At 42.8% G+C, this 21,071-nt stretch overlaps 1 protein-coding gene across 6 annotated transcripts in view; it reads left to right on the top strand.

Moving 5' to 3' along the window:
* The window catches only part of LG04H6orf118 (linkage group 04 C6orf118 homolog), a 247,397-nt gene that overhangs the window by 120,629 nt on the left and 105,697 nt on the right, over positions 1-21,071 (top strand). For 4 of the 6 annotated variants that reach the window (XM_073627493.1, XM_073627489.1, XM_073627490.1 and 1 more), the window contains one exon: positions 9,530-9,589. The exons of the other annotated variants lie outside the window; for them this stretch is intronic. In XM_073627493.1, coding sequence (XP_073483594.1) covers positions 9,530-9,589 — 60 coding nt within the window. The remainder of the gene's footprint in view (positions 1-9,529; positions 9,590-21,071) is intronic. 6 annotated transcript variants of the gene reach the window in all.

Genomic DNA, 21,071 nt, shown 5'->3' with positions numbered 1-21,071 from the left:
CTGGCACATACTGACCTGCTCTAAGGAGTTAAAAGCCATAGTGGGCGACAAGCCCTCTATGGTGGCCAAGAGAGCAAAAAATCTGAATACATACACCCCGTAAGCAATAATTGGTTAACAGACCTGCCCAGAATTAGTGGTATGTTCCCATGTGGTAATTGCAGTACCTGTAAGCTTGTTGATTGCTCAAAAACTTTCAGAGACTCCGAATTCAAACATGAATATAAGATCGAGTCTTTTATCAACTCTGCGACTACTAGAGTTTTATACCTACTAGAATGTCCATGTAAGAAATTATATGTAGAAAAAACTAAACGACAGTTACGGGTACGCTTTCTAGAACATCTGAAAAGTATCAGGTTAAAAGAAGATACCCCCATAGCCCAACACTTCTTACAGGTCCATCAAGGCAATACAAAGGGACTAAAGGTAAAAGGATTTTTTTCCCTTGATATCTCTGCTCGTAGAGAGGACTATAATACAGTACTCCTCAAAAAAGAAAAGTACTGAATATTCAGGCTCAAAACTCTCCAGCCCCTAGGCTTGAATAACGAGTTGAGCCTGAAAATCTTTTTGGAACCCTGATACTGTCATAGTATGTATTACCATGTACACTACAAAAAATGTTATAGGATAAATAATCCTGTGACATAAAGATTCCTCTCTCTTTCTCCTCCGCTGAAAATAAATATAAGAGGTTTTTCTAGACCCTTGATTGACTGAATATTAAAAGTAACAATGGTTAAAGCTTGTTCATAGAGATTTATTCATTATTTATATGGCTACATCTAGCTAATCAGTTCCTATTGAATGTTTTATTCATTGTAATTCTCAAAAGTCACCACAAGATGGTAACCTATTTTTTCTTGCACTTGATGTACAGGTGATTGCGTTTAAGGCTCTATAAAAAGATTCTAATTTCTCACGTACAATGTCCAGATGAAGTACACGTTTCAGTGTGCGAAACGCGTAGACGGAGGGTAGCGCTAACATGCCCCCACATATCTCGATGACCCCCAAGTCCGAGCGATAAGGCAGAAATGCCTACCATTCACGCTGGAGGTTTGGACTGATTAAACGGCTCATCTGACATTCACTTGATATCCACCTGATATCCACCTGGAGGCTATTTGGACTATCCAAGCCGTACTCCACAGACATTATCTCTGCATGTGTCCTGCACTATGCCTGGGATGATTGAATCCTCTCCCTGAAAACCAGCAGTTTAGGCATTGTCTTTTTATGATACAATGGCTACAATTGCGGACACTAACCGAATCAAAACTACAGCCCAAAATCATCAACTGATCCAAAGGACATCTCAGCAGATTGAATCTGGAAATCCATCCTGGACATACAGAGACCTGTAACTGCGATACAATCGGGGTAAGACGCCCATACACGGCCAATATCGTTTAATTACATTCCCGTTTTGATGTATGCAGCAGGTTTAAGACTTTGTTTATCGGTCGATACGATTCATATTTTGGAGCCAACAGATGAGCCAAGTGTTACATATTCTGCTATTGATGATTCCTCCGCTGTAGTGATATCAGTCTAATTGTCATCTACATGAGACCGTATACATTTTGATAAACACCTATGCTATGGGCATTTGACACAACACAAACGGAAATTTTTACCTTTGGGTGTTTACATTGTTTCCCTTGATCCAGCTTCAAACTTGACTGAATCAGCCAATAGGATGTTAATCATCTTCAACTAATACATATTTAATGACATATACCGGTCAATCACAGGAAACAGCAGATCTCTGCAGTTAATTGAAAGCTTGAGACACCTTTGCTACAATTACCTTTGGTGTCACCCTTGGGAAACCCATTTTCTTTTCAAGTCCATTTTTCTTTCTGGTCTTTGGTATTAGTCTTGATTTAGTAGGGTTCATGTATTATCACTTTTTAATTTGTTACAATATTGTCTTATTACAATGTAATTTTATTAGTGATTCATGAATTTTTTGCAAATTACATGAACATCATCCAACCAGTGTAGGGTTGTTCCGCCTGGATTGGAACACTGTCAATAATTTTGTACTTCACCAATAAAGCTTCTATTAATTAATTCATATACCGTGGCTGATGTCCCTTGATTGTTTCTTGGGGTTACCTTTTAACCCCCCCCCTTTATGTTCTAGGCTGCACGCTTTCTGGGAGATATACTGCACTAAGGACGAATCGGTGGGTCAGTTTACCTCTATTGTTTACTAACCAATAATGTAGGATTCCTTTTTTGCCTTTTATAGTCTGCTGAAAAATTGGGCTTTAGCCACTGGTGGCGGTGCACAGAACCAAAAATATTCTTACAAGCTATCAGCATGATCATTGGGGAGGAAGAGGATAGTCACTCAGCATAACAGGATAGTCACTCAGCATAGGCAGTCTTGAAGGGATCTGACATTTCAAAAAAAAATTATTTAGTTACATCAGCATCAGGTGCTTGGTAGCTGGTGGTGATCCAAGACTGATTCATTTTTATGAAGGTCAGTCGATCGACCGAGTCGGTGGACAGACGCACCCTGTGATCGGTTACAAAGCCTCCAACAGCACTGAATGTGCGTTCCGAAAGAACGCTGGATGCAGGACAGGCGTTCTCAGCCAGGGTTGCCAGCCAGTAACGATCCCTCTCCTTGATACCACGAATACGAGGATCCTTCTGCAGGCTTTGCAGGATCAGGAAGGCCATGCAGCGTAGGTTTGCTGAGGCATTCGGTCCGGAGTCCTCTGGGTCACTAAGGACGACATGATCCACAGCCACCTCCTCCCAGCCACGTACAAGTCCATGGGTTTCTTGGGACTGTAAATGATCCCTTGAAGACTGCTGCTGATGCTGAGTGCCAGACTCCACCTCCATGCTGACACAATCCTCCTCCTCCTCGTCCTCCTCCTGTGTGATCGGCGGGCACGCAGGAACACTGTCTGGATAAAGGGGGCCTTGGGAGCTAAGGAAGTCCTCCTCTTCCTGCCTCTGTACTGCCTCATGTGCCCTGTCCATTATTCCACGCAGCGTGTGCTCCAGCAGGTGGACAAAGGGGACAGTGTCACTGATGCATGCACTGTCACTGCTCACCATCCTCGTGGCCTCCTCAAATGGTGACAGGACAGTGCATGCATCCCTGATCATGGCCCACTGGCATGGGGAAAAAAACAAACTCCCCAGACACTGTCCTGGTGCCATAGTCACACAGGTACTCATTGATGGCCCTCTACTGCGTGTGCAGCCGCTGCAGCATGGCCAACGTTGAGTTCCACCTGGTGGGCATGTCACAGATTAGGCGGTTCTTGGGCAGGTTAAATTCAGGTCAGCCAGCCGTGCACTGGCATTATATGACCGGCAGAAATGCACACAGACTTTCCTGGCCTGCTTCAGGACATCCTGTAAGCCCGTAAGTACCTGTAAGTACCTGCGTCAACCACCTCTGAGCCTGCCCCTGCAGAGCTGACAGAATCTCTGCCCCAGTGTGACTCCTGTCCCCCAAGCTCAAGCACTGCATGGCATCATTTGACCTGCGTGCTTGCGTAGCCCCTTGAATGCCTATGGAGCACCACTGGTTCCGAGGACAAAGCACAGAAAGAGGCCATGGAGGAAGAAGAAGAGGAGGGGGTGGAGGAGAGAGGTGTGTCAGAATCACCAGTAGTAGCATTTTGGAGGCGTGGTGGCGGAACAACCTCCAACACTACTGCACCTTGTCCTGCATCCTTCCCAGCTGCCAGAAGAGTCACCCAATGTGCCGTGAAAGATGGGTAATGTCCCTGTCCATGCCTGCTGGACCATGAGTCAGCGGTAATATGCACCTTACCGCTGACCGCCCTGTCCAGCGAGGCCAAGACATTGCCTTCCACATGGCAGTAGAGACCCGGAATCGCCTTCCGTGAGAAAAAGTGGCGTTTGGGAACCTGCCACTGAGGAACCACACATTCCACAGACTTACGGAAGGGGGCAGAGTCTACCAACTGAAAAGGTAGCAGTTAAAGTGCTAGCAATTAAGCCAAGCTAGCATTCAACCGCTGGGCATGTGGATGGCTGGGAGCGAACTATTTCAGTGGTGCAGCAGCTGGGGCAGGGAGATTTGCCTGGTACAATCTGACATCGGTGTACCGATAGCAGATTGCCCGCAAGTACTTGGCTGTGACACACCTAATTCTACACCTTCATTCCTCTCAGTGCAGGTCTCAGAGAGGACTGAAGGTATAGTGGGGTTGGAGATCCCAGCTAATAAAGAGCAAGGAGAGGTCCTCTTTGTTCTTTGGTCTGGGTCTTTTAGGTATGCTTGCCAACGAACTGCATGGCAGGTCAACATATGTCTGGTCAAGCATGTGATGCCCAAGCGGGTGATGTTTTGGCCACGCGAGATACACTTGAGACATATGTTGCAAATAGCAGCGGTGGGAGAGACAGCAGTGTCCTGCACATGCGGAGCTCTGCAGTGTGATGCAGTGGGTGTGCTGCCCTTAAGCTGGCCCCTGGAGGGCATCCTGCCTCATTGGTGATGTGCCTCCTCCTCCTCCTTTCTCTTATCAGGAACCCACGTGGAGTCAGTGACCTCATCAACCCCTCCCTCCTCATAACTGGAGCAAAGCTAGCAATATGCTGCAGCTGGGGGAACATGACTGCCAGATTGCTGTCCTTCTTGGGCACCCCCTCTGTCTGGGCTCACGATACTGCCTTGCTCTAGCTGAGTACCATCATCGGAGCCTTCAAAACGCTGGGCATTCTCCTGAAGCATGTACCCAACATTGTGGTCAAACAGTTCGGGGGACTTCTCAGGAGGACATGGTGGGGCTAGGGAAGGAGTAACTTATGCCATTGAGCCGAGGGAAGAGGCCGCGTTGGCAGCTGCTTTGCCAGACAATGTACCCTGAGCCTGCATGAGGGAGGATGAGGAGGATGAGGACGGCTTGGTCATCCACTCTACCAAGTCTTCCGCATGTTGCGGCTCAACACGGCCAGCTGTCGAAAAAAAGGACAAGCGTGTCAGCTTGGGTCATAGAGGATTAGGAGGATGAGGATGGTTTAGTGAGCCAGTCCACCACCTTCTCTGCATGCTGTGGCTGGATAGCACAGGGAACATCATTAACCCTTTCATGACAGCCTATTTTTTAAATTTGGTGTTTACAAGTTAAAATCCATATTTTTTGCTAGAAAATTACTTTTTGCCCCCAAACATTATTTGTATTTTTTTTTTAGCAGAGAATCTAGAGAATAAAATAGCGATTGTTGCAATATTTTATGTCACACGGTATTTTTGCAGCGGTGTTTTAAACGCAACTTTTTGGGAAAAGGGACATCTCCGTACGCTCGGTGGGAAGGGGTTAAACAGAGACAAATGTGCCCTTCTTGAGAACGGACTTATGTCCACCTTTGCCTGTGGACACAGACGCTGCTAGCCTCCTCATAGCGGCATGGGAATGACTGCCTCTTCATGTTGGACTCCCAGACATGATGGGGGGAGGGGCTTATTACCCAAATGTCATTGAAACTGGGAAATGTGTGATTAAATGCACTTTATTGAATCAAATGTGGTGTTTGGCACACTTTAAATTGAGGACTCACTCTGACAGAAATGTAAAAAAAATAAAGGGGGGAACACCAGCGCCACAGTCATAAAAACTACTGCTGACAATTAAAAAAAAGGTGGCAGGCAGTGGACACTGCACTACACTAACACACTACACTGACACTACACTATACGCACACTGTAGTGACACACTATACTATACTCACACTATACTATACACTATTCTATACTGACACAGTATATCTACACTATACTAACACTACACTAACTCAGTCATAATAAGTGAACACACACTCACTAGTAGCAAACTGAGCCCTGCTCTATCACCACTCCATCAACACACTGCAAAAGATTCCTGTCGGTAGGAAGCTTTTATAGTGTGGGGGTGAGTCTATGAGCACTGAGCCGCAATTAGACACGAGACTATGAGCACTGAGCCGCGATTAGACACGAGTCTATGAGCACTGAGCCGCGATTAGACAAAGTCATCATCACTTTGTCAAGGCTCTGACAGTGGCAAAGCCTTGCCCCTTACCAGTGGTCAGCATTGCTTCATCCAATTAGGGCCCTAGAATGCACTGTGAAGTGCGCAGTGCATTGTGGAGCTCCCCGCAAATTCGAGTGTTCGCTGAACGGGTGAACAGGCGATGTTCGGGCCAAACTTTTGCTCAGTCCAAACTGTTCACACAACTCTATACTTGAAAATACAAAAATACCCACGCTCAGACTGGCTACTAGGTATAGAAAGCTGCAAGGAAATATGCTGGTCACAAATAAAACAACATAAAACATAAAAATGCAGTGCTTTCATAAATTATTTAAAGTGCACATAAAGTCTATTTTCCTTTAAGAAAAATCACAACTTGATACAGTGAGCAGGAACAGAGATCCTGATAAGAGACTGCCACCACCAACACACGCAGCCTCTTACCAAATATAGATAACCAACCTATTACATATATATAACAAGTGGTCCTCTTTCTCCACTACGTCACATGCTGTTCCTTTCAGATCCTAGTGGTCATGCCAGAGATGACTCCTCAACAAGCAACCAGAGGTCCGTAATGTATATCTCAAATGTAGTTGACCACCCTATTACAGAGGGTAAAACACACACATATGTGATCCCCAGGTGATTCCAATAAGTGGTCCCCAGTTGCTATCTATTAGTTATCTCTATTCCTGCTCATACTATCAAGTTGTGATTTTTCTTAAATCAACTCTATACATGGGTATGTGCTTGGTCCCAAACATTCTATGAGAACTAACAGGATTATTGCAAAATGGTCTACGGTTCTCACTCCTCTAGGGGCCTCTTTATTTTGTACGTTGCAGCTTTGCCTGGTACACACGAGTAGAATATCAGCCTGTCCGACAGTAGCCGGCCATGCCAGAAAAACATCTGCCGATCAGCATCTGATCAGCGCTCACAGCCAATGGCTGCGAGCATTGACCAGTGTGTTCTGGTGGGGGGCAGTCCCCCTGTTGGAACACAATAGCTCAGCAGGGAGATCACTGTACTAAAATTGCATCATTAGTACAGCGACCTCCTCCCAAGCGCCTCAGTTTTTTTTCATTTAGCCCGCTGTACCAGGCATTATTTCTAGTTACTGAGGCTGCATTTTCTTTTAGCTATGTTCCCTATGTTATATGGATCCTTCCTTTTACTAGGATTGCTTGTATAGGCAATATGCTGTATGTCTCTCACACTGTGCATTGGATACAACCCAGTTTGTATCTTCTATGCAAACAAGATAAAAATAGATTAAACATGAAATTAATGTTAGTGCACACAAACAATATAATCTCCTCTATGTTGCAAAGTATAAAATATGAGTCTATGTCCACTAAATAATATCAACTATGTCAAGCCAAAAAATTGGATGCATTTATGAAATGTGACATCTATGTGACAAACTACGATACTCAAATTTGTCTATGGATGATGCGGAGTTCCACACAAAAATGGAACTTCCGCTTTTCGGAACCCTCCCCCCCTCTGGTGTCACATTTGGCACCTTTCGGGGGGGGGAGCAGATACCTGTCTAATACAGGTATCTTGCTCCCACTTCCGGGCATAGATACCCGCGGGTATCTAGGCCACTCCCCCCCCCCCCCCGCTGTCTTCTGGGAGACACATGGGTCCCAGGAGACAGCAGGGACAAGTGGGAATGCGCAGTGCGAGTCGCGCAGTAGGGAACCAGGAAGTGAAGCCACAAGGCTTCACTTCCTGATTCCCTTACCAAAGATGGCGGTGGCAGCACCCGAGAGCCGAGGGACAAATCGACTTCGGGTGCCGACATCACGGGTGCACTGGACAGGTAAGTGTTTATATTTTAAAAGTCAGCAGCTGCAGTATTTGTAGCTGATGACTTAAAAAAAAAAACAAAACGGCGAGACTCCGCTTTAAAGACCTTTATTACCCATGTGTCATAGTGGGCTTTAAGCTCTACTTCAGGCCCTCCAAGAATACCTGCCCTTAATCTATCCATTATTATATATGTGCTCCAACTTTGGAGGCTCTCAAAATTTATAGAATTAGGATTGCAGTAAACTAGAGTGCTGTGAAGATGCCTGCAGCTTACGCATATATTTACAAATGTGTGCAAACTAAACCCCTGGTTTTAGCGTGAATGTTAGACAGGACAATTCAGTTGATGGTTGTTGTTTTTTTTTATATGCGTCACCTTTCCATGTGCTCCTTGCTGCAAAGGCCAATTATAAGTTGGGGTGGTTGCCATTTGTTTGTACTTTTGGCTTCAAGCTCTACTTATTTGCTATATATTTTGAATAATATTTTTGTAACTAGTGTTGTTTTTATTAGAATGCATATTAATTATATGTAAATTACTTTGGTGCGACTTCAACACGACTTGCATTGACTTCTGTTAAAGACATCCTATGCAAGCCTTGATGAAGTCATGCAGGGATGTCGAATTCAAAGTCGCGCGACTTTGAAGCTGTGGCAGTGTGAACAAGGGCTTAAGAATTAAATGGTTAGACTACCCCAACAATACTAATTGACTGTGTTTCCCACTGGCTTATTTTATTTGTTTTAAAGAATGTATAGTGGTTTAGAATGTGTGTCTTTTATGTACAATAGTTAGGAATACGAAAATAACAATTTAAATTAGCTTTTTATTTTTTTAAAAATGAAATAATGCATATTGATATTTTATTCTCTTGTGAGCCAACAGGTGAAGCTTTATTTTGTTTTCTTAGCATTTTTAGTTATTTCTTTTTGCTGTAAAAATCATATTGTTTATAAAGCTCAGAAGCTTTAGCTGAAATTCACACACAGGAATGAGGAAAAAACAGCGATTTATCCTTCTATCTAAACCCCTAGTTTTAATGTGAACTGTTATGCCCCGTACACACGGTCGGATTTTCCGACGGAAAATGTTCGATGGGAGCTTATTGTCGGACATTCCGACCATGTGTAGGCTCCGTCGGACATTTTCCATCGGAATTTACGTCACACAAAATTTTCCGACAACAAAATCCGTTGTTGTAAATTCCAATCGTGTGTACACAATTTCGACGCACAAAGTTCCACACATGCTCGGAATCAAGCAGAAGAGCCGCACTGGCTATTGATCTTCCTTTTTCTCAGCTCGTCGTGCGTGTTGTACGTCACCGCGTTCTTATGTTCGGAATTTCCGACAATATTTGTGTGACCGTGTGTATGCAAGACAAGTTTGAGCCAACATCCGCCAGAAAAAATCCATGGATTTTGTTGTCGGAATGTCCAATCGTGTGTACGGGGCATAACACAGGACAATTCGCTTGTTTGCAGGCTGGTTGGTAAGTGAGCTGGAATTTTTGTTTTTTTGACATGCGTCACCCTTCAATGTGCTCCTTTCTGTAAAGGCCAGTTATACAGTAGGTTGGGGTGGTTGCCATTTGTTTGTACTTTTGGCTTCAAGCTCTACTTCTCTGTTATAAATTTTTAATAATATTTTTGAAACTAATGTTGTTTTTATTTTTTAATAGAATGCCTATGAATTATATGTAAATTATCTCCTGGATTCTCAGTCACCACTGCAGCATGAGGTAATTGCTTATACAATATTTATTTGTTGCTTGTTTATTGAAATATACCACAAAAATTGGATAGATTAAGCCCCGGTTCACACTGCCATGACTTGTCATGCGACTTGAGAGTTCAAAGTCGCATTATAAGTTGCGCCCCATTAATGCCAATGGAAGCGTTCTAATCGGTGCGACTCAAGTGGCTTCACTCAAGTAGCTTCAACTTAGAAAAAGGTTCCTCCACTACTTTGGTGCCACTTCAACACAACTTCCATTGACTTCTGTTAAAGAAGTCGTATGCAAGCCGCGATGAAGTCGCACATTGATGTCGGGTTCAAAATCACGTGACTTTGAAGCTGTGGCAGTGTGAACAAGGATTTAAGAATTAAATGGTTAGACCACCCCAACTATACTAGTTGACTCAACAAAAGATATCTCTCATGGGACTTTGTTGCAGCAATGGAAATCACAAAATTACAAAATGGTGTATTAAATATAAACAAACTTTTATGGAACAACAGTTTTAAAATGGACTGGTCTAGATACTTCACGTCCTGATCTTATACCATTCCTACAATATACATATACTGCAGGGATACGTGAAATTAGTAAAATAAATTGCATATCCACCAAGTCAACGCAACACATTTCAACTTATAATAAGGAAGTAGAAGCAATCCTACATACATCAAAAAGCAAAAGAAAATGCATAATTAAATTTATATTAAATTTTACCAGATTGTACATGATTTTATTATTTTTATGACATTCAAAGCAAGTATAATACACTTATAGGGATGAGCTTCAAGTTCAAGTCGAACTCATGTTCGACTCGAGCATCGGCTGTTCGCCAGTTCGCTGAATAGCGAACAATTTGGGGTGTTCGCGGCAAATTCGAAAGCCGCGGAACACCCTTTAACCCCGCCCCCCTCTGACGCATGGGGACTTGAAGGGGACTTCCCTGTGGCATGCCCCGTGATGTCAGAGGGGGGCGGTTTCACCCGTTACATAATGTTGAGGGCATGTGGCCTGGTACGGTTCAGGAGGGGGGGCGCTCTCTCGCCCCCCCTCTTTTCCTGCGGCCTGCCAGGTTGCGTGCTCGGATAAGGGTCTGGTATGGATTTTTTTTTTTTGCGTGGGGTTCCCCTTAAAATCCATACCAGACCTGAAGGGCCTGGTATGGAATTTAGGGGGACCCCCCCACACCATTTTTTATTTTTAATTTTGGTTCAGGGTTCCCCTGTGGGGAATTCCCATGCCGTTTTTATCAATTAACTTTTATGTGTATTGTCGGACCGGCAATTCATTAATAGCCACAAGTGGTTTTAAATGACTTTTTTTCCTTTGAAATGTCATTTTGCTGTCAGACTGTTCTAAACACGGGAAACATGCGCCCCTTTACAGGCATACTAATAGACACCCCCCAGGTACGCAATTTAAAGGAATATTACACTTTTATTGTTCCACTTTAAGCATTATTAAAATCACTGCTCCCGAAAAAACGTCAGTTTTTAAAACTTTTTTTGCATTGATCCATGTCCCCTGGGGCAGAACCCAGGTCCCCAAACACTTTTTATGACAATAACTTGCATATAATCCTTTAAAATTATCACTTTTGATTATTCATGTTCGTGTCCCATAGACTTTAACGGTGTTCGCATGAATTTTTTGCCTGTTCGCATGTTCTGGTGTGAACCGAATGGGGGGTGTTCAGCTCATCCCTATACACTTACAAAGATAGGAACGTGACTGCCCAACTCAGACCTCAAGCCTCACAGAAGATCAATAGCTAACAAGGAGAAGGCAACAGAGGTGGCTTGCTCGCATTCACTGAATTGAATCAAAGCATAGGGACACTCTTTTTGCAAGTTATTATAATTTATAGATTCTTATAGGCATTTGTTATTAATTATAAGAGTCAGGATGGATGTGGTATTGTATAAATTTAAAACAAACATCCAATAAAGTGTATCAAGTCTAACAATGCACAAATAAAAAAGCATACCTAATGGAAGAGTAAGAGGCCACAAAATAATAGAGCTGGATGGTAAATAACCGCAGCAAAAGGAGAGCAATCTCCTATAAAGCCCTATGGTCACACAAGAAAAAGAAGAGCTGTAGAGGGACATTCGAGGTTTAAATTTGTTGAGAGAAAAAAGGGCTTTTTCATACTCACATCCAGCATGGGTTGACAGCATGGACTCCTCTCTCTCTCTCTCTCTCTCTCTCTCTCTCTCTCGAAATTTATATATCTATATAGTGATGCAAGTCTGCTTGATTGCAAGAGAGATCAAGCAGAGCTTGTCTATTGGACAGACACAAACCCCCACGTCTGCGCTGGGGGACCCAAGACCCCAAATGAGCCACCACCGAGCATCCACACCAAATGAGCCATGAACCTGAGATCACATGGATACTAACAATATCCAATCTTGCAAGATTTGTTAGATATTATTCAAAAAATTCACAATTAGAAAATCTTAAAACTGGGACAAAAAACCTTTAAGACAAAAGCAAAAAAAAAACACAAATCCAAGAATGATTAATCTGTTTTACCTGGCGCAAAACCCTTCAAAAGGGGCTTAAAGGAGAAGTCCATCCTGAGGTTTTTAGGCTGGGCTTCTCCTATGGGTCACAGGAGTGCAATTTGTTTTGCACTCCTGTGACCTGTTTTCAGCGGAGAGCGGGATGAAGTGCGCTCTCCGCTGACGTCACTGCAATCGGTCAAGGCAACGTGTCATCCCAACTTCTGAAGTCTAGATTCACCAGCTGCCTTGACAGATGGCTGTCTTAGCGCCTCAGTGAGCTGCTGAGGTGGCTGCTCCCCGCCCCTCCACTGACAGTCAGCATCGCTCTGCTCGGGGAGGAGCAAGAACCGAGCCATCTGCGGTGTTCAGTGGCTCGGGTCTCAGTGCAGAGATGGTGGGGGACCAATGCTGCATCCACCTAGAAAAGTATGAATATGCAAAAAAATCCAAGCCCATACTTCTCTTTTAAAGGTCATAGCATCATTTAACCCCAGAGGTGAAGTGGCCCTTGATTTGTATATCCATCTCTGTTCTGTTTGTAAAAGTATCTTATTGCAATCCCCCTTTCTTTGGGGTATATGTATCCTATCCAGTGCTGTGACTTACATTTTTGTAAATTTACCCCCATGGATCTTCGTAACATGCCTTCCCAAATGTAAATCCGGGTTGTATGTTTGCATGCAACCGATATGTCTATATAAATGTTGCTATAGTTCTTGTTTGGTTTACCGACATAGAAAGAACTGCAATCGCATGTAATCATATATACTACTCCCTGCTTGCGACAATTTGCAAAATGTTTTAAATAAAAGGACTCACCATTGGGAAGAATTAAATGACTTTTCTCCAACATGTAAGTACAGTAAGAACACCCACCACAGGCAAAAGTGCCACCTTGTCGGCATGGATCACCTTTCCCATTCCCATTCATATTCACTACTTACAAGTTTATCCGTCGATGAAACAGCCCTTCTAAAAGTAATGGCTGGTATTTAATTGATGAACTGCTTAATTACAGTGTCTTCATCTAGAATAGGGAAATGCCTATTCAAAATTCTTTTAAAGTCTGATTGTTGATTAGTATGTCTAAAAATTATACTTATAGCTGGAAGATCACTAGTGACTTTTTTTATATTTGAAAAGACTACTTACTTTATTAAAGGTTTTTGGAAGGCAAGTTTTTTACTGTAGCCTCTTTCCAAAAATCTATGTTTTAACGTATCAGTGTCTTGTTTGAAAATGGAGTCCATAGAACAATTCCTTCTCAGTTGCATATACTGACTGAAAGGTATTAAGTTGACAAGACTGGTAGAATGGAAGCTGTGAGCATGGAGTATGGTATTGCCAGCGGTACTCTTGTGATAGAGACCGCTAGCAAGACGTCCATCTGGCATTTTGGTGATACTCGTGTCCAAAAAAGTCACAGTGGTGAAGTCCTAAGCCATTGTAAATTTTAAGTTAAATGAATTGTTGTTCATTGCTTTAAGAAATTGGCACAGAATGTCCTCTGGGCCCTCCCAGATGAGGAATATGTCGTCTATGTACCTTTGCCATGTAGAAACATGGCAAGTGTACATGGACAGCCCCTTGTCTGAGAGAAAGTATTGCTTCCACTCCCCCAGGTACAGATTGACGTAGGATGGGGCACAGCATGTGCCCATCGCTATGCCCTGCACCTGGAGGTAGTGGAAGCCATCAAACAAAAAAAATTGTGACAGAATAAATTCAAGACCTGCAAGTATGAACTCATTTAGGGACCAATCATGCATACTCATCTGGGACAGGATCTTTTTTACAGCTGCTAAGCCAAGATTGTGCGGTATTGAACTATACAATGACATCCTAGTCAATTGTGATGAGGTAGGCATTGGCTGGAATTGAAAGATTGTCAATAACCTGAAGGAAATTAATTGTGCCTTTTGTGAAATAAGGTAAGGAAATAACATGTGGCTGAAGATATGCATCAATGACTTGACTCAGATTCTCAGTCAATCCCTCATTGCCAGAAACTATGGGTCTGTCTGTTGGATTTGTAGGGTTTTTATGCAATTTCAGGAGGCTTTAAAAAGTCGGGATCTTAGAATATGGTGTACGTATGTATTCCCAAAGATCTTTAGAAATAACTCCAGCCTAAAAAAAAGAATCCACCAATGTATAGAATCATCTATTAAATTTCTCCACTGTAGAGGAATTAATTTGGCAAAACCATTCTTTATTGGATAAAATAAGCATACACATATTCTTGATTCCTGTATTGAGAGTTATCCATTATCACCACATTGCCCCCCTTGTTGGAGGGCTTTATGGTGATAAGGCTATTTTTTTGCAAAGAAGATAGAGCCTATTTCTGGTCTTTCGAAAGATTAGTATTGGAAGGATTCCTGACTGAGAGCTTGTCGATATCCTGAGTCACCTGTTTCAAAAAAAGAGAGGCATTAGGGTTTGTGCTAGGGGGAGGATAGTTTTTTGAAACTATTAAATGATACATTGGTGGGATTATCAAAATCACAAAGCATGGACTCAAGATCGATTTCATCAATTAAATTTGTGCCAGACTGATTGATGGAAGAAGGCGAGATTAGACTATTGTACAGTGAAGCCTCACTAAAAGATTGATTTGACATATCAGATGTCTGGCATGATGAAGGCTTGTGCTATAAACATTTGAACAGTAATTTCCTTACAAATAGTTGTATGTCTTTCATTAACTCAAACTTGTTGATATTTTGTTGAGGGCAAAAGCTTAGACCAATAACTAAAACAGATTTGTCTACATCCGTAAGTGCGTTTTTACTACATAGGGTTCTATTCCCCAACACGGAGGAGAGGGGGAAAAACCCCAATGGTCTGAAAGTGTCAAGAGTGATAGTGCTAGAAGTGTCAGATAGAGAAGAATTAAAGTCACCCACCACCTCACCTTGTGTATAACCTGTTGGATAACCAGAAAGAGAAATTGCGACACCCCACTAGAAGTTTGGGGATCCGAATTATATGGAGAAACCATTTGTTTCTTCTGTTGTTGTTCAGGTATCCCATCAACATGATAATTTATTTTTGTATGTGTGTTATTAGGTCTCAGGGGACCTTTAACCTGTGTGAATTGTGGAGGAAAACCAAAAAGATAATTGTGATGAGTCATTTGATGTGTAGTACATTTGAATCTACCTTGTGTTTTTTGTGAATTAATCCATTTATAAGCTCGGCCCTCATCAAAGGCTAGTTTATCTCACCAAAATCTTTTCGTTTTATTATTATTATTATTATTTGTTTTTTATTATAACATGCTAGACTTTCTTTTAGTTTAATTTCACGTTCTTTGTAAAAAGGGTTTGTATTAAAGGAAGTAAGTTGTGTTTCCAAAGCTGACAGATCACTGTCCAACTTTTTAGTCTGATTCCTATTTTCTGTACTCAAAATAGTCATCATTTTCTTAGTACAGGCATTTAGTTTGTCCCCCCCATTCCTTTTTACAATCTGTACTTACATGGTCAACATTGGGAAAAATTTGAACACGCAAACCTATTGAAATAATGTTGCTATCAATATATTTATCAAAGGCACGGATTAACCAACATAAAGAAGATTTTTTCTCCAACGTTTTACCAATTTTAAAGAATAAGGATGACAATTCTGTTTCTACCTGCTCTGAGGGTGCAAAGCCTGTTTCATATGATGTCATTAAATTGACCCAATCTTGGCCCTGAAATCCACTCATTGTGAAGGAAAAAAAAAAGGTAGGGGGAAAGGGAGAGGAATGGTAGAGAAAAATAAAAAAAGGAAAGTTGCTTTTTATATCAAAATTATTCTATACAAATTACAATTTCATATTTTTGAACAAAAAATGTCCCAGTATGAGAATATAGCCACATGATAAATTGCCATGGAGAATGGGTGTTTCTAATTGACTGTTTTCCCCACTGGCTTATTTGGTTTGTTTTGATTTGTTTAAAGAATGTATAGTGGTTTTGAATATATGTATTTTATGTACAATGGTTAGGACTCAGAAAATAATTTAAATTTGCTTTTTATTTATTTAAATATGAAATAATGCATATTGATATTTTATATTATTGTGAGCCATCAGGTGAAGCTTTAATTTGTTTTTCGTAGCATTTTCAGTTATTTCCTTTAGCTGTAAAAAGCCTATTGTTGGACTTCCGGTTCCGGCGCCACATGAGGAGGAGGTAGGAACCCTCAGCTCCCGCTGCACTCTCCACTAAACCGGCCTTAAAAACCCAGCTAAAGCCTCGGGGAGACCCCCCCTTACACCGCCACACAGAGGGGACACATATGGATCGCTTTGTGGAGCGATCATACGCCCGAGCGGCGTCCGCCTCACTGACACAGGCAGAAGGAACAGAGACAGGCGCAGCTAAAATGGCGGCCGTGATTTCTCCAGCAGAACAGCTGCAGCCGCCTCCACAGCCTCCACAACTGCCCACCTTACCTCCCTCAGCCCCAGTCACCATAGCTGCTGACCCTGCTTCACCTGAAGGCATAGCCCAGGCAGTTGTGGCGCTGCTGGGACCGACTCTAGCTACCACAGTGGACACAGCAGTAAGCAGAGGGCTAGAGATGCTGCATGCAGAAGTACAGGCACAAGCACAGAGGATTTCAATCACGGAGGAACGGATCTCCTCCTTGGAAGATGAAGCTGCTGCCACATCAGCTGCTGTAGCACGTATGAGCATTACCCACAGAGAAATCTGGGAAAAACTCGACGATCTCGAAAATCGTTCGAGACGAAACAATTTGAGGATAATAGGACTTCCTGAATCAATTACTACTCAACAATTAACAAACATATGTGCACAGATCATTCCTGAACAACTGGGTCTTCGCACACCATGCATAGTAGAAAGAGCGCATCGCATTGGGCAATATACGGAAACCCGCATAAAACCCCGACATGTGATTGTCAAATATTTGAACTATGCAGATAAGAATGCCATCATGCAAATGTTTCGTCGCTCCCGCTCACTAACAGTTGATGGCGCGAAACTGCTATTATTCGCGGACTACTCTGTTGAGGTCATAAATAAGCGCAAAGCATTTTCTCCAATATGCTCCATTCTATACAACAACCAGCTCAGATTCTCCTTGGCTTACCCGGCAACTCTTCGAGTTCAAACCCACGATGGAGAACAACTTACCTTCACCACACCTGACGAAGCGGAAAAATTTGTCTCCACCCTGAACACGGAAATGGAACATAACAACTCAACAGACGACTATGCTACTGCATTGGGGACCTCTTCATCTTCATATGCAAAACCCCAGCGTAGCCCAACCAAACCCCCATACAAGCGTCTTCGTGCTGCACAGAAAGAAGATCGTTCGGGACACCGCTGATGACCTACATAAGGCCAGATGCTGCTCCACTTATCGGAGAGACGGGTAGTACTACTCTCCCCATATGCTCTCTTTACTCTTTCCTTAAATTGCTTCTATATTTTTCACGCTTTATATGCCTAAGTGAATAGCTGCAGTTAATACTGCAACATGCTGCTATACTTGGACACAGTTTTGTTTGTTCAATATTTGTTTGATTAATCATAATGGTATCGTATTTTTTTTTTTTTTTTTCTCTTTTTGGGCTACACTGTTTAACCACCACTGAGGCTTCAATTGCAGATCTAATCCTCTGATTCCCCTTACTTTCAGTTCTACTTTACAAAATCAATCCTTCAAAGACACCGCCCTCTTTGGTGAAGACTTACTATCCCCCTTATCAAACCTTAGTCCCTAAAGTCTCCCAATTTACTCAAATTCCCTCCTCAATCCCCTTCTACCCCCCTCCCTCTGGCTTAACACCTGAAGCTGAGAGTGAGGCGGGAGATCGATGGGAGCCGTGAGAAGTAATAGAACCTCATGTGGAAAAAAGTGAAGCCCATAGTACATGTTAAAGGTTTTCCCCATTTAACCTCTGCCAAGCGGTTCTTTTTTATTGATCTTAGACATGTTTACCTATCGACTGTAATCACCTGTTCAACACCTATAACCTCAGGAAGCTTAGGTGACTTTCAGATTACAGATGCATTACCCGATTGGGGACATTATTCCATATCCTTAACCCAGTATATTCCTCAACATCGGACATGGCCTCTTCAACCGGTAAGAACCACTTAAAATTTATTTCATGGAATGTTAAGGGACTTCGCTCTCCATGTAAGCGGATGGCTATCCTTAGACATCTAAAACGTCTTCAGACAGATGTGGCCCTGCTACAGGAAACGCACCTGTCTGCAGACGATCTACCACGTTTACGTAAATTATGGGTAGGTTCAGTATATGGATCGCCTGCAATAGGCCGCAAAGCAGGTGTAGCCATATTAATACATAAAAACTTAAAACATACATTAAGAGACGTTAGGATCGACTCATCAGGCCGCAAAATGACCCTACACCTGACATTAGACAACAAACAAGTGGCTGTCACTAACATATATGCTCCTAACTCACCAGACACATCCTTCTTCCAAGACATGGTGCAATGGACACTCTCTGCTCCTGAGACACTACACCTCGTAGGAGGAGACTTCAACTCGGTCATATCCACACTAGCAGACCGCACAGGATATTCAACCCACCGAACACATAATCCCACATCGCAGACGCCTAACTCTACTTTATTAGCGCAAGCTATTGCTTCCATGCAATATGTTGATACTTGGCGTCTATACCACCCGACAGATAGAGAATACACTTTCTTCTCACCCCCGCACAACTCCTTTTCACGCATTGATTACTTTTTTGCCTCCCCTGCACTAATCAACACCCTCTGCGAAACAGAAATTTTAGACGCTAGAATATCAGATCATAGCCCCATATCTATACACATGACACAGATGGCACCTTCATCTCCCTCGCCCATATGGCGATTTCCATCTTACTTGATGGACAACCAAGACTTTCAACACACGTTAAGCACAGCTTGGAACGACTATGTCTCCACCAATGGAGCTCATATTACCGAACCCAATCTCTTCTGGGAAGCTGGCAAAGCCTTCCTCAGAGGGACGATCATTTCATATACCACACAATTCAAAAAACACTCTAAACAACAATACCGGCAAGCTAGTGAGGCACTACGTACAGCCCATGACTGTCTGACTCTAAATCGCACACCCGAAAATATCCGAACATGGAGACAAGCTAAGTGCACGTTTGATCTTTGGGTGGAACAACAGGAGGCGGCTAGGTTGGCATACTCTAAACTACACTTCCACAGGTATGGCAACAAAGCTGGTAAACTACTGGCTAAACTATGTGCTGGAACGAGACGACCCACCCGTATCTCCACTTTGAGAAATACGGATGGATCCCTTATTACATCTATTGATGAAATCAGTAACATACTCACAAAATATTACACAGATTTATATGCTGCTGACCAAACTGACCCAACCACTACAGAAGCCCTCCTATCCAAAGTACATCTGCCCAAACTTCAAGCTGTACAACTAGAGGCACTGAATGCACCTATCACAACCGACGATATCCGACGAACGATCAAAAATATGTCATCTACTAAAGCCCCGGGTCCAGACGGCTACACAGCTGAATTTTATAAAATGACCAACGACTTCATCCCAGACACCTTAAAACACGTATATGCAGCCATGTGGGATGGGGGACCATATCTCCCTACAGGGACACAAGCCCACATAAAACTGATAGCTAAAAAAGGAAAAGACCCCCAACTGCCAGGCTCTTATCGCCCAATTTCCCTCATAAACGTAGACGTCAAAATTCTCTCTAAAATTATTGCGTCCCGCTTAGCACATCTTCTCCCTTCATTATTACACCCAGCTCAATCGGGATTTGTCTCAGGTCGATCAGCCACTTTGAACATACGAAAAGTACTAATGGCGCTGCACTACGCTACAACCCACCCAGACCAGGACGTCGCTATTATATCATTAGATGCCGAAAAGGCTTTTGACAACGTTAATTGGTCTTGGCTATTTCGAGTACTACAACAATTTGGCTTCACGGGCTCTATCTTAAATTTCCTTCAACAAATGTATGCATCCCCGACGGCACGACTGGTCACCCCTGACTTCGTATCGGCCTCGATCCCTCTGACCAAGGGAACGAGACAGGGCTGCCCACTTTCCCCCTTACTTTTTAACTTAGCTATAGAACCACTTTCCAGACTACTTAACGCACAAGATGGAGTTAGCGGGATCGCAATAGGAGACCAAGTTCTCAGATCCGCTTTATTCGCGGACGACATATTGTTGTTCTCCACTAATCCTCTCTCAGACTTTGAAAAACTGCAAGAACTCTTTGCGGCTTTTCAATCGAGCTCGGGCTTTAAAATTAACCTCGATAAAAGCGAAATCTTGCCACTACACACACGATTAGCAATTAAATGGAAACATCTATCACCATTCACAGTGACGACCCGATATATTACCTATCTAGGCATACGCATAGGACGCGAACCCTCTTCTCTTTATGCACTTAACTACCCACCTTTAATAACCAAGATTGTGCAGGAGTTGGAAGCTTGGGCTGCCCTCCCCCTCTCGCTCTTTGGGAGATGTCACTTATTCAAAATGGTTTCGTTTGCGCGTTTGCTTTATCCAATGCAGACCATACCTTTATTACTAAAACACTCAGATGTACAGAAAATATATAAAGCATTAACTACTTTTATTTGGTCTCGCAAAAAACTACGTATTGCACTACAAAAATTATGTCTCCCGAAGTCTGAGGGTGGGGCGGGTCTACCCAATTTACGTTTTTATAATCTGTCCTGTTTGCTTAGGCAAGGGTTGGATTGGCTAAACGGAAAATCGAAATACTGCAATACCTCTCTTGAAGGTGCCATGACTTCACCTCACACGTTATCAGCTATCCTCCATTCTAACCTTAACGCTCTACCACCTCACCTCAAGTCAAATACACTTATCAGAGGTACTGTAATTGCCTGGAGGGAGACACGAAAATTATTGGGGCTCCCCTCA

This window comes from Aquarana catesbeiana, linkage group LG04 (genome assembly GCF_042186555.1).
Source record: "Aquarana catesbeiana isolate 2022-GZ linkage group LG04, ASM4218655v1, whole genome shotgun sequence".
Classification (NCBI taxonomy): domain Eukaryota; kingdom Metazoa; phylum Chordata; class Amphibia; order Anura; family Ranidae; genus Aquarana; species Aquarana catesbeiana.
This window is presented reverse-complemented; position numbering and strand designations above follow the sequence as displayed.